Here is a 24,602-nt window from a genome sequence, read left to right as displayed (position 1 = left end):
CATCTTCCTCCCAGTGGTTACTCCAAGTCCAAGGATGTCCTTCATAGCCTAAATCTATCAAATTATTCTGGTTGATAAAATCCTTGAAGTCCTTAAAGCTTTTCTCCTCCCTGAGAGTTCCACCCCACTTTTCATCATTCGACACTATATCATTGAAATCCCCTGCAATCAAGAATCTACCTCCCCACAGCCTACTTCTATCCCTCAAAACTCTCCACTGTTCCTTCCTAATTTGAGGATCACAACTCGCATAAATCCCTACAAGCCACCAATCGCACTGAGACTCTTGATCCTCAATTCTGACCTCTATGGTGAACGCAGTCTGATTGATTTCCCTGACATTAGTGTCCTCTTTCCATATCACAGCCATACCACCTGCCTTGTGCATTGCTTCCACTACAAAACAATTATCAAACCTTAACCCTTTTGCCATCCTGTCTACCACTAGTTTCCTATTCTTAGTCTCACACAAGAAGATCACATTTGGGGAGAGGAGGTTGTTCACCTCCCTCAGGTGGGGAACTGTCAAGGGGCTCCCCACTCCTTGACAGTTCCACACCAGAGCCCTCATTTCCTTTGGGGGGCCCCATTAGGGAAGGACCCCACCTCCACCTCTCTCATAGCTGTGTAATCCACTATTTCCAGAGGCTTAGCTCGTTTGCCTGATGCCTCTTGCTGATGCGCTTCCTCCATATCCTCATCATATAGCTGAACCTTCCTTTTCCTTCTTCCTTCAAAGATGTTATCCTGATCATTCCTTTCTTTCAGAGCCCTTCGTGTTTTCATAGGGGACTTCAACTTCTTGTAAGACCTTTTGACTTGCTTGTTAATAGCTTCTTGAATCTTTACAATACCTTGGGACTCTTCCTGCCTCCCTGCCATCCGAACTGGAATCTCTAGTAAACTATTCTCCTGAACCAGCCACCTTGTGCAACCTTCTCTGTCCTCCTCCATATCCTCCATTTCAGCTATAGACTGATTTTCCTCTACATTCACTTGGTCTAAACTAGGAACATCAATATTCTCCTTATTCGAGGATTGGGGATCTTCTCTACGCCCATGTTCCCTTCCGCTAGTTTCCACATTAGTATAGGGTTCACTTCGATTTCGCAGGACTCCCCTTTCATCCTCCTGTTCATTCGTAACCTCCTGGGTACTTCTATTTCCTACCCCTGAGGTTCTAAGAGCCTTAAGAAGCACCTCTCCAGAATGGATCCTACACTTCTCCCTCTCCTCCATTTCTCCATTCTGAAACTTCCAATATCTTTTATCCTTCACCGTATCATCCCTTACCACTCTTTCCTTTGCTGGGCTTCTGTTAATCCCAGCTCGCATCCATGGTCCGTATTGGTTCTCTAGCATACCTTCTGGAACAGCTATACGTTCTTTGCAAGTCCGTTCCCCGTGTCCTACTATTCCACACTTATAACAGAAATCCGGGCACCTTTCATACTTAAAAGCAACCCACTTGAGTGACCCTGCTACCTGCACCAATGTTCCTCTGAGCAGGGGTTTTGACAGATCAACATGCACTAACACTTTCAGATGCCTACCTTCTTTTCCCCCTCCCTGAGGGATAACCACTTCCTTTATATCCTTAAATACTGCTCCTATTTTCCTGCCCACCTCTTTGGAAAGCCAATGCATGGGAAGGTTCCAAATCTGAACCCATAAAGGAGCAGTAACAAAAGCACCATAGTCATCTTCAACCCCTTCAGACCATCTGTTCAACACTAAGATTTGGTTATCCATTAACCAAGGACCCCCTGCCAAAATTCTTTCTTTATCGTCCCGGTTTGGGATATTGAATTGGAACAGGTTTGGACCCAATTCCATAACTGTCAGATTCTTGGGGTAGCTCCATGCTGCAGTCACAAAATTCTTCACTCCGGTGAAATTAGCTATTTTCTCCCCCATGATTCTCCCTACCAGACTTCCTTTACAGTCCTTTACTCCACTGCTCAGGTCCTCCAGCTCCAGTTTAGCTCCAGAGATCTCATTCCCTTCCAGCGAAAATCTTTGTAATAGTTCAGATAGGTCACCCTCCATAGATAAAACTGAGATGCGATAGGGTATGCTCTCTCTGAACTTAGAAGTTACGCCGTTTCAACTACCAGCCACGATATAGTCAAAGGAAAGCACAAAGAGTAGCTAAGAAATAAGGAAGCGGAAAAAAAACAGGGGACAAAACAAGCACTTCTGGATCGAGACTATCCCAATAAATGAGACCAGCCAGACTTACGACAAAGAGAAACAGACAACACTGACAAATAAAAAACGCTGTAAAAACTAATGCATGAGTACAGGCCTTACCTCTGAAACGGGAGCAAGGAAAAGAGAAAAATCAATTTTTACCTTGCTTTCAGTTGTTCATAAAGTGTAGGACAGACAACTTTGTGTTCCCCCTGGATAGACATCCTTAAATTTCCTTGAGTGCGATGATTAAAGCTGCGTTAATCTTTCATTGATTGCTGAAACAGATTGGTAGTGGTGATGGTTGGAATATTGTGGAAAAAAGTGCGGGATCGTGTGGATTTTGAAAAAGTTTGAAAACATGCTGAAACTCCCACCAAAGGGAGGTTGGCTCTTACCCCAAGAGAGAGCTTCCTCTACACTAGAGAGAGGATCACTAGTGTAATCTTGAAATTACCCAAATATGTGTAAGGATTTTATTTTTCTTTTTGTAAGATATACTTTTCATTGATATTCCCAAATAGCAAAATCGAAATTGAATTTAGTGCCATCTTGCTCATCTACTTTAATAGACTGCGTTTATAACTCTACTTCTAAATCATGTGATATGTTCAACGGTCACATAAGTTTTCTTACATTATTGTACAAAATTCATTATCACTTTTCATACATCAATCAGCATACATCACCAAGACTATGGTATAGTTTAATATCTTATATGGTTTTACAATTCTACTCCTGAACCAAGCCTATCTAACTAAATATATATTTTTATCAACACCTGACCATTTTTGGCAATTGCGTCTTTTATGTATTGTAATGAAAGCAAGATAACAGACTGGGAATTTTAAGAATCTGAAAGCCAACTACAGCAATTCTAATCGGAAAAAGGCTAGCTTGACGAAAGCATATGAAAAATCTAATTTAATGTATTTTTTTTAAGCATCTGACTTGATGCTCAGAATCGCCAAGTCATTTGTTTTGCACATATTTCTTTCTAACTACCGTTTTCAAATTTTGTCATTCGGAGTTCAGCACAAACTTTATGCAATATCTTTTTTCTTCTCCAGGGTCCTTAAAACCTCTAAAGTGCCCCACAAGGTTCAATGATCTTTTTTTTTTTTTTTTTTTTTGTGTTTGTTAGTGTACCTAATGATCCAACTTGACTCAGTAACAAACCAGAATTATGATGTAGGATTCAACGGATACTCTTCTCATTTTTCTTTTTCTTTTTTCTTTTTCCAGCTTTGGACAACACTAAATCTGTTCTCAAAATTATTGGACCCTAGATAGAACTGTAAATATACTTGAAAACAGAGGCAAATATATTTAGGATAGAATGCTCAAAATGGAACAAAAAGGTCCACATGATTAGAACTTGTCCCTATTGTATCTTTAAGAAAGTGGGAGTTTGCCTTTTTTTCCTCCTTTACTCGAAAGGTCGGATGCTGCACTCAAACCAGTCCGGGTTCATTTCCTTGCTGCTGTATATATAGTCCTCCAAGGCTCCAACCAACCCAAACATGAAGAAAAGGAAAGGATACACACAGCCGAAATCCTTATAAAAAAACCCGCACACACACACACACGCACACAACAATAACATTCCAACAGAGAGTCATCACAAGTCACTAAGAGTGTGTGATCAAACAGAAAACCAACATGGAATGGAGGAAATGCTACCTTGATGTTGTTCTTGTACCTTTAGGGTTTCTAGTATGCATAGGGTATCATTTTTGGTTATGGCGCAAGGTTCGGACCGACCCCCTCTCCACCATCATCGGAACAAATGCTAGAGGTCGCCGGTTGTGGGTCTCAGCCATGATGAAGGTATCATATCAGCTCCGCCGTTCTTTTTTTTTTTTTTGTTTTACACACTTTGCTGATCATTCCGTGAAACAATTGCTAAAATGTTTTTCATGTGAAACGTTTGGAGAGTGCTGACGTTAGGTAATAAGCTAAGCCCATCATTCATGATTTCCACCTTAGATAAACACTTTCTCGATAAAGAAAATCTTTATCAATTGGATTTTACAACCACCAAAATTTCATTTTCCACAGATTTTGTAAGAGACATTTTAAATTGTTGCTCAAGAATCGTATAGCTATCCAGTTAATTTGTAGTTTAATTAAGCAGAATAAGTATTCCAAGATAGAAAAATTTTTCCTTAATTAGGTAGAATAAATATTCTAAGATGGGAAAAATTTTTCAACTTAACGAAACGCAGTTTATTTTAATAATAGTGGATTAATAGTTAATAGGACGTTATTGAACAAATCGTGAAGGCATATATCGAATAACATTTACTTAAAAGTAGCAGTTTCCTGTCCTTAGCGGTCTCCACTTTAACTGAATATAAAAAGCATATGTTGAAGCGCTTATTATTAAGGTAAAATACATTTTTATTATCATGTGATTTAGTGATTTTTTACATAATCCCCCGACAATTTTAAAAATTATATATAACCCCCTTATAATTTGGATTAAAGTATATCATTTGTAACGGAGCCCATGAAAATGTCAAAATTACTCTTGTTTAAAAACTAAAATATATAAACATAATATGCATGACATTCTAACTCCATATGATTTTATATTTTACCATATAACTCCCTTATGATTTTTAAAATATATACATAACTCCCTGTGGTTAATAAATAATTTTTAATTTTATATAGGAGTACTTTTAACATTTTAGTTGATTCAGTTATAGAATGCAAATTCCATCATTTTGACACTTTAATTCAAATCATGAGAGGTTATGTATAACTTTTAAAATCATAGAAGGTTATGTAAAAAATGCTAAACCATAGGCAGTAAAGTGTATTTTGTCCTATTATTTACATTCTCTCCCTTTTCTTCATAAAAACCAAGATATGCACCGAAATGCCATGAATGAGAATGTGACGATTGCATATTCGATATCTTTTTGGTACAATAAGCATATGTTGAAACGCTTACTAGATATAATCTCTCCCTTTTCTTCATAAAAACCAAGATATGCACTGAAATGCCATGAATGAGAATATGACAATTGCACATTTGATATCTTTTGGCACAATTCCAAGATACAAAGTTAATTAATTCTTAATTAAAGAACTTGTTCTCAGCCAAGTCACAATCCAATGGATGATTTTTGCTTGACATATGCAATCTAATCAGGTATACAAGAGTTTATTATTCGAGGAATTTGTTTAATGCCCAATTAAGCATTTGTTTTCTGCTGAAGTATTGGTGACTTAGCTGCTGTTAGTTACGTATATTCTCTTATCTGTTTTTATTCCCCAAAAAGCGATCGATTGGTTCTTCCGGTACAGCTTTCTTTACACCAAAATTGCATGATTGCCATTTAGAGTTCAAAGCATCCAATCTATTCCGAGTAGATCTTTAACTGACACGCTTGATCTTGTAAAGCACGGCAAGTAATATTCCACATGGATTTTTTATTTTTTATTTTTTGCAAGTGGCAGACACAAAATGCTTTCTCACCAATATAAAATCGAAACTTTATCGCTAACAATCTTTCATTGGTAGGCGATATATAAATACTACCATAAACTCCATGCGCCATGTCATGCTTTCCATTGGAATGTATTTATCTCCTAGTTCCTAAATTTTTATTACCCAAAGAAGGAAAAAAAAAAAAAAACCCCAAAGTAAAAAATAGCCAAATCATTAAAACAATCGTTGACCATTAAAATACTTCTTCTGCTTAGACAATTTATGATAAATCGGAAGCTACGCAATCTTGAAAAAAAAAAAAAAAACTTAGTACTATTTCTTTGCTGTGGACTTTCATAAGTGTCACCATTTTGTGTTCCATCCGGTGCGGCACTATCTAACGACAATGTTGCTTTTTTGTCAAAGACATTTTGAGTCTTATGCAAAAAATCAACAACAAAGTGTAAATTTCTATGCCAACTTGTAATGCAGGATAATGACAAGAAAAACATCCTGGCTGTACAAACACTTCGGAATACGATTATGGGTTCGACACTGATGGCCACCACATCGATACTTCTCTGCTCTGGCCTTGCTGCTGTCATAAGCAGTACGTACAGCGTGAAAAAACCAATCAATGACTCTGTATTTGGGGCTCACGGGGAGTTCATGGTGGCACTCAAATATGTCTCAGTGCTCCTGATTTTCTTGTTCTCTTTCATCTGCCATTCTCTGTCAATCAGGTTTACCAACCAGGTAAATTTCCTCGTCAACTGCCCGCGAGATGAGACGGGGATAGTGACGCCGGAATACGTATCGGAGCTGCTGGAAAAGGGATTTGTACTAAACACGGTAGGAAATAGATTGTTCTACGCTGCACTGCCTCTCCTGCTTTGGATCTTTGGACCAGTGCTTGTTTTCCTGTGTTCTATAACGTTGGTTCCAGTGCTTTATAATCTCGACATTGTTTTCGTCAGTAATGTGAAAGGGAAGTTCAATCTTCAGGATGAGAATGGAGCTTCTGAGTTTGCATGAATGTGATTTAGGGACAATTTGAACAATATACATTTTCATGTGAAATGAATCGTGATGCAATCCAAAGACTTGGAGAATTAATGGACAATGATGTTAAGTTGAGTTTCTTTTGGAATTGCAACCGTGTTCCTTCCAAATGATTTATTAATGAAGTCCTTATTCTATGCTCCTTCTAATGAAAAAGCTTTCATCTCTTGTAGTGGATGTCAATTGGGATGCAACATTTTAATGGAGTTGGTGGCTTGGCGCTAGCAATGCTTTGCCTTACAAAACAGCGAATTTAAACTTTGGAGTTTAGTGTTGATTTGAAATTTAGTCAGCAACTCTTTATCAAAGCGAAAGTCATTTGGTACAGAAGCCTAGGTGGTACGAAAAATATTATATGATATTCAATCTTCTCACCCCAAACACTAGCTCGAGAGGTGAGGCCTTCTCTCACACTCATAATCAATATATTGCCTCTACTATAACCGATATGAGATAAATTCAATAATCTCTCCCATCACACATCGAACATTCGGTTGGGACAATATCAATCTTTTATTCGAGTATTTGCATTGGACTTTAAGTTGGATTAGATCATCTACCTTTCATCTGAGTCTTTTTACTGGGGGAGTTGTCAGAACTAAACTCTAAGTGTTGGGTGCTGTTGGACCTTTTCGCTCCAAAAGTTAGCTCAAAGAGTGAGACTTTTCCTCATAGTTATGACCAAGCACACTGCTCCTTCCACAATTGATATGAGATAAATTCTGTGACGGCCCCACCTCTCCCTGGGCGTACCCTAGGGTTTAGCGGACCGCCTGTCCAGCTCTCGCCAGGACTCACTCACTCGCATTAATTAAAATAAGGTGCAATCTCAATAATAAACGAAATAACGGTTCCCAAGTTTGGAACATACGAATACATTCATTTCTATCTCAATCATCCATACAGTCCCAAATACATCAAAAGAGTTAAGTTCTCAGTACATCCAACCCTAATCGAGCGACTAGTGCGAGTACAAAATTCAAAACAACTAGACTACGCTAGCTTGTACACGTCTTACGCCTCGCTCGTACCCCTATAAGGAAAACAAATGGCGTGGTATGAGCTAAAAGCCCAGTGAGGTTCCAGATAGCAAATTGGCCATTATTTATAAGTACAAGTTTTCGATATAGCAAAGTAACGAGCATGAAGAGTTCATAAAAGTAAGCAATAACACGTCAAGTAGCAATCTCAAAATGAGCGAGTGTAAAAGTTTTTCAGAATAAACAATAATCCAATAAGCAATAATCATTCCAAAGCATAAGGATACGGATGGCTCTCAGGAGCCAACTTCCCATTTCATCATCAGGAGCTTGATCACGTAATAGTTGACACTCCGTCAACTTTCAAGTAAAGGAACCAATCCAGTAGAGCACCACTTACACTACTCTCCGTCCACCATTCACACCCCTTATTGGGCCCAAAATCCTCAATAAACACGGGTGGTAATACTCGAGTATACCGATTAGTCGAGGAGATATCACTCCACTCGACAATCAAGAGACCCAGGGTTCGTTACCCAATCGACCAAGCCCTTGCCGGCTCGACCCGAGTAACTTGCCGCAGGGTTTCTGGAATTCCAGGAAGTGCGCACCTCATAACAAGTATGTCAAGTCAATTGCAACAATAAACAAGTATATGTCACGTAAGGGCAAGTGCGATAAAGTACACTCTTGCCCTAACAATTCACGTATACAACATGTAATCACATTGGTCACGTATCAAATACAAGTATCAAGTTCAATTCGGTATTTGAAAGCACTCACCACAATGAAGTGTCCCTAGTAATCACGTCTGGGTTATACTCCGGGTTCGGAGTCCAAATCTGCGATAAAACTTTGTTTCAGAACTTTAAAAATCGACTAAGGTTCGAAACTTAGACGTTTCGTTCAATAAGAATCAAGAAATGGAAATTCACTTGGAGAATATTCGTGAAACACTCGCTCGCTTTTCAAACTATATAACTTTGTAACATTTATACTTGAAAATGCCATTTAAGTCGAAAGTACAAGGAAAACGTATTCCTAGTGGTCATAGTTGTATTTCTCAAGGGTACAAGTTCGGCTAAGTTCTAACGTATAACCCTCGATAACCAAAGTAGCAAAAGTCCTAGATGGTTCAAGTGATAATCACTCTTAACCCTTACTCAAGTTGCAAGTATATTTCTCTAGTCCTCGAGCGTAAATTTGGGCAGCATGTCCTTTGTATTTACCTAATTTTCCAGCCATTTATGGCTTCATTATTTTCCTCATTCAAACCCAAAGGTACACACACAACAATCTAATTTTAATAGCCGTTCAATAGGCTCATGACAATATAAGAACAAAATCAAGCTAACAACAAGTGCGGAAATGAAGTTTAACAAGAGATAGATTTGATAGAGTTTTGCGTAACAGACACAACCAAAGCTACGCTTATCGGATTGGGATAAAAATTATACCGTTTCAAAGCTAAGATGAGGGCCTACAACTTTCATGAAGATCACTTAGTCAAATTTCCAGTGTAACCCAGTCAAATTCCCAATTCACAGAACCAACTTCCAACTAACCGGCTAGTTAACCATACTATATTTAAATGGCCATATCTCAGGCTACCAAAGTCCGTTTAAGGCGTTCTTGGAGGCGTTGAAAAGTTAAGACAGAGTACTAAAACTTTCATGTTTTGGAAAATGGCTAAATCAGCACGTAGCATAGTGAATAGACACGGTCAACTAGATGAACTGTCTAAAACGGATCACTGGAAACATCCTAGGGCAGCGAGGGTATTTTGGTCTTTTCACAGGTTACGTTGCTCCGATTGAGTTGAAAATTTGTAGGTATCTATAAAACATCATTCTATACAACTTTCATGTTTTATGGTAAGCCTAATTCGGCTTCTAACATAGTGCACTGAAACCGGACAGAACTGAAGTCAAATTTTCCAGAAATCTGGAATTTTTTCATTTTCAAAGGAAACTTTCTTCATTTCTTGCTTCAATCACTACCAAAGCCCCTTATATAATCTTAGATACAACATATATTAACCATACAGCAAGTATAGGCAGCAAATACCTCAAACCCTAACTCATGTAACTCAAGAAAACATACACTATATCCACCCAAATCATGATAATAGCTATCATCCACCACAAATTTAAGGTGCTATGCCAAGTTAAACAAGATTAAGTGTAAGAAATGGGGAAATCAGCATTATTACCTTGCTAAAGTGACTACCAAGAGCAACCCTAGCTTTTCCTTTCAAAATTTCACCAACACACCACTAGCTAAACACTCAAGGAAGGTTTTAATCGGTTTAGTTTTTTGTTTCCTCACTTGGATGATTCAATTTCAAGATGAAATGGTGAAGCTCTCCCTTGGGTTTTTCTCTCTCTCTCTCTCGGCCAAACAGCAGAAAAAATGAGGAAGAAAGGTAGCCCAAGGTGATAAGAAGGCAAGACAAGTTGTCTTGGTCAAGGCCCTTAGGTGGCCGACAAGTGTCCTCACCAATTCCACTCATTTTTTTTCTTTTCCTTGCAATTTTTGGTCCAAATTTTCGGTCAAAGCAAGCTGGAAATGAGGGGATATTTTGCTCAAATATTAATGAGCTTGTATGGTAAGAAAGTGGTGATCAAGTGGTGTGTTCAATCGGTAGTGATCGATACCCGTCGGTTCGAGCCGTTTTTCCTTAAATCACGTATACTAGGGTTTTTACCTTCTAATCACTAACTTATTATTATCACTTCAAATCATATAATATTTCCTCATCCAAAAGTCACTCGTACCTACCAAATTTGATCCTTACTCCGTACCGAATAGTCACACTACGGAAAAACGTGAAAACCCTAACTCGCTCCAACTTGAAAACGAAAAGTGAAAACCTTTGCTTTCATGTTCATTTGCACTTATTGTGGGGTGATTGGGTGGTAGGGCTATAATAAAATCATAATTTCCAATTAAAAGGGCATTTTTAAGAAAACGTGAGGGGTTTTACAATTCCATAAATTGAATTTAGGGTTTCGGTTGAAATATGAGAAATTTGAGAAAACGGTCTGTCACAAATGAAACTAGGGTTTTGATTAGACTTTATTTCTAGAATTTAGGGTTTCTAGTTTGTAAAACAAAACAATAAAATAAAGAAACCGTAATATTCTATTTGAGGCTAAACAACAATAGTATCCTAAAAGTTGGGGTATCACAAATTCAATAGAAAATATTGCCAAAATTATATAGCTTTAAATTAGACATTATGGATTATATGCGATATGAAATACATAGTTACATATTTAGGCAACATATTGTAACAGGTATCAGTATATTTGGAGTTCTACTTCACAATCACCTTGGGCTTCTAGGTAGAAGGTTAATCGGATTAGGGATATATCGTTTCGGTGTCAAATTATCAATTACTACAAAATGCTTGGATCCTGAATTTCCAGCAAAAATAGCTTTGGGTAATTGCTGATTATCCATTTACACCAATTTAGGGGTAAAAATGCGCCTTGTGAATTTTGATTACTGACTAAGAAACTTTGATATACGTTGTGACAAAGGACTTCATTTAGTCTTCAGGGGTTTAGTGGTAGGGGCATTATGATTTGGCCTATCGAACAAAAGAAACATGATAAATATGAAAATGACCTCATCAATCTTTTCCTCTCTGACAATTGCACTGTTATTTTACCTTTTTTTCTTTTTTAAATATAAATGGAAGATTTTAAATTCAAGACTTGTCATTTATGCTCTGTACCATTCAATCTATTCCTTCTTCCACAATGTTATTTTACCTCATACATGTCCAACCTAAAAATTATCCAACAACTTGTGGACCACGTTTAATACCTTTGAGTTATAAATTGACTATGTTTTTTTGTCTTTAGTCAACTATAAAAATATGAGCATTGTACATGACATCAAGGGAGCATAAATCAACACTTTCAATTAATTATGAATTGTGAATAGTTTGAGATAGGTGTCAAAAAGTACTTCTCACAAGAGCTTGATCCATTATCTTCATAATCTAGTGCACTATTAGACCACCATTTTTAGCAACTTTTTTTTCATCTTGTTGATATGACTACTTTCCAAGTGTTGGAATGCCCTCATAGACCACAGTGTCATGTCATGCTCCATATGCGAGGTTCTTACAATAGAATTCACGAAGTGTAATCCCGTGGAGATGACGCATTTCTCTCACGGATATAGAAAGATGTTAGTGCTGTTTGAATTGCTATTTTAAAGTGTTTTTGGAAAAAAAATATTGTAACAATTTGATATATATGAGGTAAAAAGATGATTAAAAAATATATTCAAGAAAAATGTAAAATTTGTTTTGCGGAAACTAACAATCCAAAAATTATTTTCTTACTTGGACTATCAACATTTTATTTCATCTTGTGAAAAATGGGTCAGACGAAAGCAAATAAAGTCAACATAAATCAGCATTTCGAATTAATTACAAATTGTTATTGTTTTAGATAGTTGATGTCATGAAACAGGTACGGGGCCTCGCAAGTTGGGACCAGGGTCCTGGACGGTTGTCAGACAACCATCTAGAAACTTTTCATGGCAAAGATTAGATGGGCCCATCATCAACGGCGAAAAATATAGGGAACAAAATGGAGATGAGTGTAGACGATTGTAACTTTAATAGAAACTTGACTTTTAACTCCGTTTGGTCTGGCCGTTAAGGGTATGAAAAATTCAAAATCAAAATTTGAAAATCAACTTTTGGTATGATCGGCGAGCTTTAAAACTCTTTCAACTTAAAAGAGGTGGGAAGAAAATGGCAGTAGTGGGTTTTCTCTGAAAACAATACATTGTCGCTGCAGCTCCTTCTGTTCTTCTCCTCTCAACAAACTATTTAGCATAACATAGACATAAATCTTTATTTTCTTCTCTTCCAACTCTTAAATAAACCCTATCAAAACGGGCATCTTGTTTGAGGTGTGCACAAGATAATTGTGAAGATCCATTGCAGCAACAATACACGCCGATTTAACTTGTGGATGCCTGAGATAGATATTCATCGAGTAACAAATGCATAGCCGAGACTTGTGAGCGGCCCATCTGAAATCCACTGCATGATGAACTCTGTCCAAGGTAAATGCTAATATTATATGTAATTTGATTGTAATAAATGTGTTATCTAGTGAAGCATGATTTGAAAATTATAAGAAGTATGTCATTATCCTTTTACAGAGAATGGTTAACTTGTACAATAAAGATCCCGTACAGAGTTTCAAAAAATGAATGAGGATGTGTACAAATAAAATAACATAAGCGTAAAAACAACATAACAATGTAGCCAACTTAAATAACTACACAAACGGTACAAAAGACGATGTATAGATTTTGAGAACTCTGTTGAACCTTACGCTATGTAAAAGTGTATTTTACATACATGCATTTGTTATGTTACAAGTTGCTATAAATGGTGTACACATTGTTATAAAGTGTGTACATATGATTGTAAAGTATGTAAATACTGATATTATACACAAATTGGTTATAATATTTGGTTGAAATGTATATATTATATAGTGAAATATGCTTTGCAAATTATTAGAGTTATGTGATTACCTATTACAGAGAATATACATATCCATAAAAATTATTTTACAAAATGTTGTAAAGTGTGTACACCTTGTTATAAAGTATGTACATATGTGAATACAAATAATTAAGTGCTTATGATGTGAATAAGGAAATAAAAAATAAATATAATAGTTTGTCCTGAAAAACAATAGCAAAAAATACTTTTGTCGAATACAGAACCATGGAGGAAGCATTGTGTCCTAAGATTGGCATGGAGTTTCAGTCAGAAGATGAGGCATACAACTTCTACAATAGGTACGGATTAGTTCTTGGATTCAGTGTTCGGGGAGACTACTTGAACAAGGATAAAGACGGTGTAGTTACATCGAGAAGGTACACATGTTGCAAAGAAGGTTTCAAACAACGGTAAGAAGGAGATGTAAAATCAAAGAGAATTCGGGCTGAAACAAAAACCGGATGTGAAGCTAAAATGGGGATAATTTTGAACAAAGAAACAATGAAGTATCAGGTTCGAGATCCGGTAATCGAGCATAATCACACATTACACATTGCAGAATGTGCTCATATGATGCGTTCGCAAAGAAAAGTAAGTATTTCTCAAGGAGCCCAAGCTGAGATTGCAAATGATGCAGGAATATCCTTGAAACAATCCCATGAACTCATGGGAAAAGAGACAAGTAGATTAGGCAATATTGGCTACACTCGTGATGACTTAAAACGCTACCTACGAAGAAAAAGAGAGGGGATTAAAGTATGGTGAAGCTGGTGCAATGCTACGATACTTTGAAGAATAAAAATTGGAAAATCTGTCATTCTTCCACGCAGAGCAGCTTGATTGTGAAGAACAAATTACAAATATATTTTGGGCTGATGCATCAATGCTGATGGATTATATCTATTTTGGGGATGTGGTTACATTTGACACCACATAGAAAACTAACAAGGAGTACAGACCATTGGGCGTATTTGTGGGATTCAATCAATTTAGACAATTGATTATTTTTAAAGCAACTCTATTGTATGATGAGACCATTGAATCATTCAAGTGGGTGTTCGGTACATTTGTAGAGGCAGTTTGTGAAAAGCACCCAAAAACCATTTTCACGGATCAGGATGCAGCCTTGACCGCTACAATTTCAGCTGTTATGCCTTCAACATACCATGGTCTGTGCACTTTTCATATTAGAGTCAATTTCATGAAACACATTGGGAACTATTACAAGGATGGTAGTAATCTCCCAAATAGATTTGCTGAATGTATGTATGAGATAGAAGATGAAAATGAGTTTATCATGGCCTGGGATGCAATGCTAAAAGAACACAAGCTCGAAACAAATGAATGGTTGCGTGGTATTTATGCATATCGAAAGAAATGGGCAAAATGCTTCATGAAAGGCGCCTGGACTGCACGTATGCGTAGCACCCAACTAAGTGAGAGTCTAAATGCTTCCATAAAAAAATATCTGAAACTTGATCATGATCTGGTTCAATTCTTCAAACTTTTTAATCGAGTTGTTGATGAAAAAAGATATAATGAACTAAGAATTGAGTATCACAGTCGACAGAAGCTGCCAATGTTGGGATTGCAACAGACTCCCGTACTGATCCAGGCAGCTTCTATATACTCTCCATCCATGTTTGTTGCATTCCAGAATGAATACGATGAATCCACTACAATGGTGATTTTGGATCAAAAGCATACTACAATGCATGTGGAATACAGTGTCAGTAAGTATGTTGGAGGAAGGGAGAGAAGAGTGACATTGAATCCAATAACTAAAGACATTACTTGTAGTTGTAATCTTTTTGAGCAGGAAGGAATCCTATGCTCACATGCTTTAAAGGTGTATGATATGGTTGGAACAAAGTTTATTCCTGCTTAATATGTGACAAAGAGGTTGACAAAGAAGGCAAGGTCCGGAGGCAGCGTCGATTGCAAGGGTAGAGAAATATTATCAGATCCGTCTCTCTCTATTTCCCATCGATATAGGCTATTAGCACCTGAAATGGTAAGACTTGCTACCAGGGTTACTATGTTAGAAGCTGCTACAAAGTTAGTTAGTAGTGTAATGTCTGAATTGTCAAAGAGAGTCGAAATGCTATTTTGTGAAGAAATAGATGAAATAACACAGAATAGTGCATCAATGGATCTATGTAAGGAAATACAGGTGCAGAATGCAACTGGCCACTTTGTGACTCCAACGGATTTGAAGAAACGAAGTGGCAGAAAAACTAAGAAAGTATTACGTAGTTGGGTGGACAGGTTTCATAGGCAAAAGAAGAACTCTAGATTGTCTAAGGCAAGCACTCCTGAGATGGTTAGTACTGAATCTTATTTTTGGATTTACATAACTATATCATTTTAATTGACTCTACTATCATAAGCCGACTCAGTTGTTGTATATTCTTCTCTTGTCAGTCATCAGAATCCTATCAACCTATCCAAAGCCAAACATCAAGCAAATGTTTGTCATCGAATAATTCTGTGGTAGTAAGTAGCTATTTTTATACTTTACATAATGTGCATTATAGTTCACTGTTAGTTATTTAGTTGTTACAAATTAATGTTTTACTTGTACACATTGGTTATTAAGGTGTACATATTAGTGATAGGATGTTCATCACATATTATTTATTTTTGACATAGTAATATCACATTTTGTACGTATTAGTTGGTACACATTACGGCGATCTCTTGATTTAATAGCATTTACATGTTGTTATTTTATGTGTACAAACTTATATATTTGTTGTACGCATTGATTGATACCATGTACCACTGGTTATTTTGTTTTGAATTATCGTTATTGCATTTGGACACATGATTACACCTTTGGATAAAAATTTTTCAGATTATTAATTTATTTGCTCACATTTATTTTTTAAATCGTACAAGTAACAATTATTTATCACCCGTTGTTTAGTTTTGACATCATGTTATTATTCTGGTACACGGTGTATTTTAGTTGGTACACATTACGACGATCTCTTGATTTAATAGCATTTACATGTTGTTTTATGTGTACAAACTGATATATATGTTGTACGTATTGATTGATACCATGTACCACTGGTTACTTTGTTTTTAAATATCGTTATTGCATTTGGACACATGATTACACCTTTGGATAAATTTTTTTTACAGATTATTAATTTATTTGCTCACATTTATTTTTTAAATCATACAAGTTACAATTATTTATCACCCGTTGTTTAGTTTTGACATCATGTTATTATTCTGGTACACGATGTATTTTATCTTGTACACACTACAAAAAGACCTTTCCAAATCTGTTGCATAATTACTTCAATTTAATGCATTAGTTATGTGTTATATTCATAGTAGCCCATAAGTTTGTAGTATAACTTTACAATGTATTCATTTACGGTCACGTATGTACTGAATTTTGATTTTTGTTTACATATCGTTAATCCAGTTGAACACGTTGTTATACATTATATACACATTTGCATCATAATTTTCGTACATCATAGCATCTTAAATTTTGGACACAATATGTATTTAGATTTTACTTGTAGTTATTTTGCTATTATACACAGTGATAGTATGACTTTGCAACTAATGTAATGTGCTACTCGTGATAACAGTCATTCAGTGAATCAAATTTTGGATCATCCCCAGTTATTCACTCAGATATGCAGTCTTGTAGGATGGAAAGTGAGATATTGTACTTATGTGGATAATCAAGATTTTGGACAAATTTACAGTATCTTATTCAGTAAATACTGAAATCTAGCCCGGTGAACCTGGAATCACTCCTCAAATACTGGTTGCTCATAATCTCCCACTTTTGATTCCTAACGATCCTGTGATCAAGACAAAGTACAACTCATTCACCGAATTCTTAATGGTCAGTAATTCTTTAAAAGAATGTATTTAAAGTTATTATTTAGAATTATTCTAACCTTGGTACAAGACTATTGTAGGGCATGCTTTTATGAACACTGAATATTTGATTTAAATAATTTATTGCTTGTTTCAATGATTGCCAGACCCCCATTGTGGCTTCTGTGGAAAGGTCAAAGAGCAGTACTCCCATACATATAAGCGACGAAGAAGTGCAATTACCTACGATATAAATGGGTAGAAGCTAATTGCCTTCCATGAATATGTATGCTAAGATGATGTATGTTGTGCCCCTTTTGGAACTGGATTGGAGCAATGTAATACTAAAATGAATGTTTTCTTTTTATATTATATAGTAGTTTGACAATTGCAATCAATGCAAAATAGTTTTAAACCATTTACATCTCTTTAATTGATTACACGAAGTTATAAATTAATCGTGGTGTGCCAACCCTGTCTACCGCAAACAAAAAATTCTACATGTACTAACAGTAATGAACTTTGCTCCCAACAAAAAATTCTACATGTCCCACTAGTAGTAAAAACTTCATAACTAATGAACTTTGCTCCCAACAGTAATCCCAAAATGAGATAATTCTACACAACACAAGTACAAAATTCTACGCAACACAACTATAAATTACTAGATATTTGTCATTATTTATTACAACTGATTTTTTTGTCAGGGAGGGATATTTAACAACTCAAGGATGGATTCGGCCCATTCGTTATGCTCAGTTGCAACCATCATAGACACATATTGCACTCGATACTTCCACATGTTATCCTATCCAAGCATTGAAATAATCAGCACCACATGTTATACATAAGTCATCATAAAAATACTTGCTACCAAAAAATTTCTATAAATCAAAATAATATATATACCTCCGTAATGCGTATGCCTAATCTTCCATTCTAGTGCTCCAGAAATTTTATTATGAACACACCACAATCCTAGCTGAAACACGAGGTATACATTGTCGTGAGAACCAGATAATTGGACATACAAGTTTTACCTTACCATCCTAATAATATAACTTAGTATTTAGTTATATTCCAAGATAGAATATAAATAAACTCTTATTTACAGTACATATACCCATTGTGTGGAGACTGCTGAGGTACATCTGCGACTTGCAAGGTAAATTTCTTGAAATCTACCGACTTATCAAATTGTTTCGCCATTATTAATCCCAAAGTTCGCTTCTGCAACATACAAATATAATTTTACTGATTACACTTTCACACTAGTTATATAATTTAAAGCCATGGAACAGATGCATTAAAAATGCAAGTTATAAATAGTATTTAGATTTCACCAGCCGTCATAAGATGTTAGTCTCTCGAACCCGTGACGAATCAACTCGTGAGTAAAGGAGATGAACAATGCCTTGTGCAATATCAAATGAGTATACAAACCAGTGACTTTTGTTCACCACTGGAACCAGTATCTGAAAATGTAATGTGTTAGACTTTACAAATGCAACGTATTTGATATAAAGTAAAAGATATTTGTTTGAGCAGTTATAAGAGATTGCTCACGATATCGGCATTTGCTAGACTTGAAGCATTATCTGCTCTTATTTTGAACCACTTGTTCAATTGCGAATATAGGTCATCATCAGACATTTTCTCAAATCGGTCTACACGTTGAATGGCAGCCTGCCCAACAAATCAATGAAATTGGATCGAAAGTCATAGGATAGTTAGAAATTGCACGAGTAATTCATACTATTTATTAAATATTGGAATCAAATTTTCTAACTAAACTAGCAATGAGTGAAACTGTACATGCATGGTGTTAGTTGGTGGTAAAAAAAAGTTGACCATTATACTTACAACAACACATGTCTCGACAATGTACCGCTTAACCTTCATCAGTCTTTTACTCACATCCATATTCAATAACCTTGCATACATATCGATGACCTAAAAGAGGGGTGAGTATAAGTGCAAAATTTTTTAGCATTCCAAAAGGTGAAACTATCTCCACAACTACAGTAAGTAAATTAGTCAAATAAAAAAATTTTGATTTTTCTCATGGCTTACCCTATCTGATACCCAATGCTTCTCCTGCAAGGATTACATATCTTTCCGGTTAAGGCATCAACAAATCGTAGCTTACCATTGATTGGGTCAGAAAGGACATTAAACAAATAGGCATGCAGGTTTCAACATCATACAGGTTTCAACATCATTTTGGGCTACTATGAGAATTCGGGAATGTGGGCAATAGGGTTTTGGGCATCTACTGCATCTGCCTTGGCAGCATTAGTACTCTTCCTCGTAGGCACCACAAGATACAGGCATTTCAGCCCCTATGGAAATTCTATTTCTAGGTTTACCCAAGTAATAGTAGCAGCAATAAGGAACTGGAGAGTGGAGGGGCTACAAAGTGATGATGAATTATTTGAAGTTGAAGGAAAGGAAAGTTCTGTAACTGGTTCGAGAAAGATGCTCCACACCCATGGTTTCAAGTAAGTTCTAAAAGCTTTTGATGCCCAATAGAAGCCAATCTAACTACAAGTCTGATCCTAGCTTTATAGAATTTGTTTGATCAAATCATAAGTCAGGATTGCCTTGTGTACCACAGGTTCTTGGATACTGCTACATTCATTGCTTCAAGAGATTTCAACGAGAAACAGGGATATTATAACTGGTGGTGTCTCTGCCCTATTTCTCAAGTTGAAGAAGTTAAGTGCATACTGAGACTACTGCCAATTTGGCTATGCACTATAATTTATTCAGTGGTATTTACTCAGATGGCATCCATATATGTTGAGCAAGGTGCAGCCATGAAGACAAAGATGTGGAACTTCGAGATCCCTCCTGCGAGCTTGTCTAGCTTTGACATATTGAGCGTGGCAGTTGTCATATTTTTCTACAGGAGAGTCCTCGATCCAATAGTAATCAAGATTAAGAAGAGTGGTGCTAAAGACCTCACTGAGACTAAAGATTCTAAAGGGCTCACAGAGCTTCAAAGAATGGGGATTGGATTCGTAATAGCAGTAATGGCAATGCTTTCGGCAGAGACTGTGGAGAATTGATGAGAATATAAAGACCAAGGCCCATTCAAGCACATGGGAAATTGGAAGATTCAAGTGAAGACCAGTTGATTGCACGAATACTTGAGTTTAGTAGGATTATTTGATTTTCCTCGTTGATTTTGGTTATTTCTCGCTTTAGAAAGTCTAGGTAATTAAGCTAGTTTAATTGCGGCCCATTTGTTAGTAAGTGAGGCCCAAAATCTTCCTTAAGTATGTAGGGTAGTTTGGTCAATTTTTGGATTAGGGTTAATGCTTGTAAGGGCTATAAATAGCCCCACTTCCTCTTTGTTTTGGGATCAGTTTTTTGGCTATTAAATACAATTAGTGAGTTTTCACTTTCTCTTTGGCAAGAGAGTTTCCTTTGAATACTTGAGAATCTTCTCAAGTTATTCACCCGAACTTATCAATCGAGTATCTCCTTGATTGTGGCGTTCTACTACCTCCAATTTGGTTTGTTAATTCGAGTAGTTACGGGTTGAGATGCTCTTTGACTGCAACCACTACTCAGAGTCCCAAAAAGTGAAGTTGGCAACCATTGAGTTCACTGAATACGCAGCCGTTTGGTGGGATCAGATTCGCACCAGACAAAGGAGACATGAAGAACCACTTATTCGCACTTGGGAAGAACTCAAAAGGATCCTGAGGAAGCGCTTCATACCAGCGTATTACCACAAGGATTTGCACCATAAATTGCAAACTCTCACCCAAGGTAGTATGACGGTTGAGGATTACTTCAAGGAGATGGAGATGGCCATGCTGCGGGCTGATGTTCGGGAGGATATAGAAGCAACCATGGCACGTTTCTTGAGAGGACTACACGCTGAAATTGCAGATGTTGTGGAGCTCCAACATTACCTTGACATGGATGAATTATTGGACAAAGCTATCAAGGTGGAAAGGAGGCTCAAGAGGAGGGGTATCCCCCACCAAAGCTCCAACGCCCAATCTGGAAATTGGAGAACTCCACAGTATAAAGGCGAGATTACCCACACGAGCGAGCAAAAGTCCGCTAAGGCAAGTGGAGTTTCGAATGGAGCATGGGTGCCTGGTTCGTCATCTTCAACACCGACCCAAAGGGACGAATTTAAGGCTGATCTAGGGGCATCTAAACCTAGAAACCGCGACACTAAGTGCTTTAAGTGTCAAGGTTTCGGTCACATCGCGTCCCAATGCCCAAACCGAAGGACCATGCTCATGCTTCCAAGTGGTGAAGTGCTAACGGATGAGGAGGATGAGTATGAAGGCATGCCACCATTGGTTGAGGAAGAAGAGATAATTGCCCCTGACCAACCAGTTGGACTAGGCCTTGTTACAAGGTTGGCATTGAGTGCTCAACACACAAATGAAGAAGAGCAGCGTACCAACATCTTCTATACCCGATGTCTAGTTAACGGGAAAGTGTGTAGCTTGATTATCGACGGAGGAAGTTGTACCAATGTCGCCAGTGCCTTATTTGTCAAGAAGTTACACCTACCTGTCCAAGATCACCCTACACCATATAAGCTTTAATGGTTTAGTGATTGCGACGAAGTGCGAGTGTCCAAGCAGGTTTCTGTGAAGTTTAACATTGGGAGATATGAGGATGAGTTGGTGTGTGACGTGGTTCCTATGCAAGCTGCCCATCTTATTCTTGGAAGACCTTGGCAATTTGATCGCGAGGTTACTTATGAAGGTCATTCCAACAAATACTCGTTCATGCATAAAGGGACAAGGATCATACTTGTTCCACTCTCACCTACACAAGTTCGAGAGGACCAAAATATTTTACAGAGGGAATGGGAGTTGGATCGATTAGAAGGCAAGGAGAAGAAAGGGCGAACATTGATCTTGCTCGCTAAGGCTGAGGACAACATCGGGCACTGGGAGCTGAATCGTTCCACCTTTGTGGTGTTTAACGTGTTTTCATTTGTGCAGGTTGTTCGTGGTCAGATATCTTTCATCTTGCAGTGTGCAATACCCGCAACCATAGAGATCTGCGAAGAGAGTGCTGGTCAAGTAATTCCAACCAACAGTAGTCGAGTTACATTGGCCTTTGATGCAGTGTTTGCACGTCTTGATGCGTACAACTCGCAGCCCAGCCAAACCTTGGTTCACCGGGCGTCCGCTCACGATCCACCCATAGGGTTGAGACGTCGCTTGTGTGACCATTGTCATGGAAATCTTGCTGTCCGCAACATGTATCTACCACCACCATGAGTTGTCCTTGTTCCACACAAGGATGTCATGATCATTCTTCGCTTAAGAAGGCGACATGCAGGCTGCTTGGTGACTATACACATGCTCTCATCACTTTTGTTTTGTAAGAGAGTCATGATTTGGGGACAAATCGCCTTTAAGAGGAGGGGAATGATGAGAATATAAAGACCAAGGCCCATTCAAGCACATGGGGAATTGGAAGATTCAAGTGAAGACCAGTTAATTGCACGAATACTTGAGTTTAGTAGGATTATTTGATTTTCCTCGTTTATTTTGGTTATTTCTCGCTTTAGAAAGTCTAGGTAATTAAGCTAGTTTAATTGCGGCCCATTTGTTAGTAAGTAAGGCCCAAAATCTTCCTTAAGTATGTAGGGTAGTTTGGTCAATTTTTGGATTAGGGTTAATGCTTGTAAGGGCTATAAATAGCCCCACTTCCTCTTTGTTTTGGGATCAGTTTTTTGGCTATTAAATACAATTAGTGAGTTTTCACTTTCTCTTTGGCAAGAGTGTTTCCTTTGAATACTTGAGAATCTTCTCAAGTTATTCTCCCGAACTTATCAATCGAGTATCTCCTTGATTGTGGCGTTCTACTACCTCCAATTTGGTTCGTTAATTCGAGTAGTTACGGGTTGAGATAATATCAAAATTTTTCGTGACTTCTAGGGATTAGTTGGGTCAAATTTCCGCTGCCTAAGCCATGGTGTTTTGGTTGTCTAGATCGGGGTTTCACATCAAGAATTATAGGCGAAAATATGCTAGAATAGATTGCACAAACTGTGAAGGCTCAAGCTCATTGAGCATCGTCTGGCAGGTCCCTCAATATGCTTTAATAGGTGCTTCAGAAGTTTTAATGCACGTAGGCCAACTGGAGTTCTTTAACGATTAAGCTCCTGATGGACTTAAAAGCTTTGGCAGTGCACTTTACATAACCTCGATTTCCCTGGGAAACTATGTTAGCAATTTTTTCTATTGAGCATGGTCATGAGAATATCTGCCAGAGATGACATGGCTGGTTGGATCCCAATAAACCTTAACAAATGGTCATTTAGACAGGTTTTACTTCCTCTTGGTTGGTCTAACCATAATAGATTTGGCAGTCTACATGGCCTGTGCTAAGTGGTACAAGAGTGTCAAGATTGAAGGGAAGTATGTGGAAGACACCGAGAAAGAGGACTGTGGAGTTTGATACCAGTGACAAATATAATGCCTTACAGGCATTCAATGGTAAAATTATCTAAATAAGACTGGGAAATTGTGGTTGCAATAGAAGTTTTGTACAGATTTAAAATAAAACTGCTTGAATTTTATTCCTCTACTAGATTATGAGTTAAGAACTTTTAACAATCACACACTTTTCATGACTCATGTACTGGCCTTAAGTTATGCAAGACCGTATGGTCCAATTGATTTTTTCATGATGCAAATTACGAATAAAAACAAACTCTACATAGGCAAGGAGAGATGAGAAGTAGATGAACTGCAACTAACTCCAATTTGATGGTAAATACTATTCAGTCAAGACAAATGAAGATGAGATACAAACTTTTCTCTTGCAAAGATTGCAGAAGCACTTCACCAGAGTAAGAAATTCAACCTTAACAAAAAAATCACAAGCATAAGAGACCTACCTGTAAAACAGTTAGCGAGAAGCCAATGCTATAACCACCAGTATCATGTGATGCCTTAGGATCAGGGTTCCAATTGGAATCTCCAACTATGGATTTGGGTGTATTCAAGTCAACCTGCTGGGCAGCTTTTGTCTCAAGAAGCTTTCCAACAATAGCATGGTTTTCTGCAATCATAATGATTTGTTCAGAAAGTAGTGAAGTAATTACAGGTATTAAATTAAAGAAAAGAGAGGTACTCATATCTAACCAAAAATCCTAACAATTGTTTCCAGAATGGAATCAACAAGTTCTTTTGCAGAAGCCTGTGCTGTTCCACTAGGAGATATTACAGGAGACATTACAGAGAAATTACTAGTTCTTTTCTCTTGAAACAACGAACCTCCTCAAAAGGGTTATTTGCTCACATTTATTTTTTAAATCGTACAAGTTACAATTATTTATCACCCGTTGTTTAGTGTTGACATCATGTTATTATTCTGGTACACGATGTATTTTAGTTGGTACACATTACGGCGATCTCTTGATTTAATAACATTTACATGTTGTTGTTTTATGTGTACAAACTGATGTATATGTTGTACGCAAACTAACTAAGATTGCAACCTAAAGAAGAAAAATAAAAAAGATAACTTT

At 37.2% G+C, this 24,602-nt stretch overlaps 2 protein-coding genes and 1 pseudogene across 2 annotated transcripts; all 3 read left to right on the top strand.

The window, feature by feature from the left end:
• Positions 1-3,733: 3,733 nt before the first annotated feature.
• Positions 3,734-6,985, top strand: LOC113749755. Its single transcript, XM_027293588.1, has 2 exons — positions 3,734-4,023; positions 6,128-6,985. Exons 1-2 carry the CDS (start codon positions 3,856-3,858, stop codon positions 6,668-6,670), a joined length of 711 nt encoding a protein of 236 aa, XP_027149389.1. The 5' UTR covers positions 3,734-3,855; the 3' UTR covers positions 6,671-6,985.
• A 6,462-nt stretch (positions 6,986-13,447) lies between these two features.
• On the top strand, positions 13,448-15,110 carry LOC113750593 (protein FAR1-RELATED SEQUENCE 5-like). The gene is made up of 3 exons (XM_027294554.1): positions 13,448-13,599; positions 13,810-13,978; positions 14,160-15,110. The coding sequence occupies exons 1-3, from the start codon at positions 13,448-13,450 to the stop codon at positions 15,108-15,110; spliced, it is 1,272 nt and encodes a 423-aa protein (XP_027150355.1).
• Positions 15,111-18,873: 3,763 nt separating this feature from the next.
• LOC113750592 lies at positions 18,874-23,584 on the top strand (annotated as a pseudogene).
• Positions 23,585-24,602: the final 1,018 nt, after the last annotated feature.

This window comes from Coffea eugenioides, chromosome 10 (genome assembly GCF_003713205.1).
Source record: "Coffea eugenioides isolate CCC68of chromosome 10, Ceug_1.0, whole genome shotgun sequence".
In the NCBI taxonomy this organism is placed as follows: Eukaryota; Viridiplantae; Streptophyta; class Magnoliopsida; order Gentianales; family Rubiaceae; genus Coffea; species Coffea eugenioides.
This window is presented reverse-complemented; position numbering and strand designations above follow the sequence as displayed.

Excerpts from the sequence above, each read along its gene's own strand:
- LOC113749755 (XM_027293588.1), top strand. The coding sequence starts at position 3,856 with ATGGAATGGAGGAAATGCTACCTTGATGTTGTTCTTGTACCTTTAGGG. Across the intron at positions 4,024-6,127 it reads GGGTCTCAGCCATGATGAAG|GATAATGACAAGAAAAACAT; the intron begins GTATCATATCAG and ends CTTGTAATGCAG.
- LOC113750593 (XM_027294554.1), top strand. The coding sequence starts at position 13,448 with ATGGAGGAAGCATTGTGTCCTAAGATTGGCATGGAGTTTCAGTCAGAA. Across the intron at positions 13,600-13,809 it reads GGTGTAGTTACATCGAGAAG|AAAAGTAAGTATTTCTCAAG; the intron begins GTACACATGTTG and ends GCGTTCGCAAAG. Across the intron at positions 13,979-14,159 it reads GAAAAAGAGAGGGGATTAAA|AAAACTAACAAGGAGTACAG; the intron begins GTATGGTGAAGC and ends GACACCACATAG.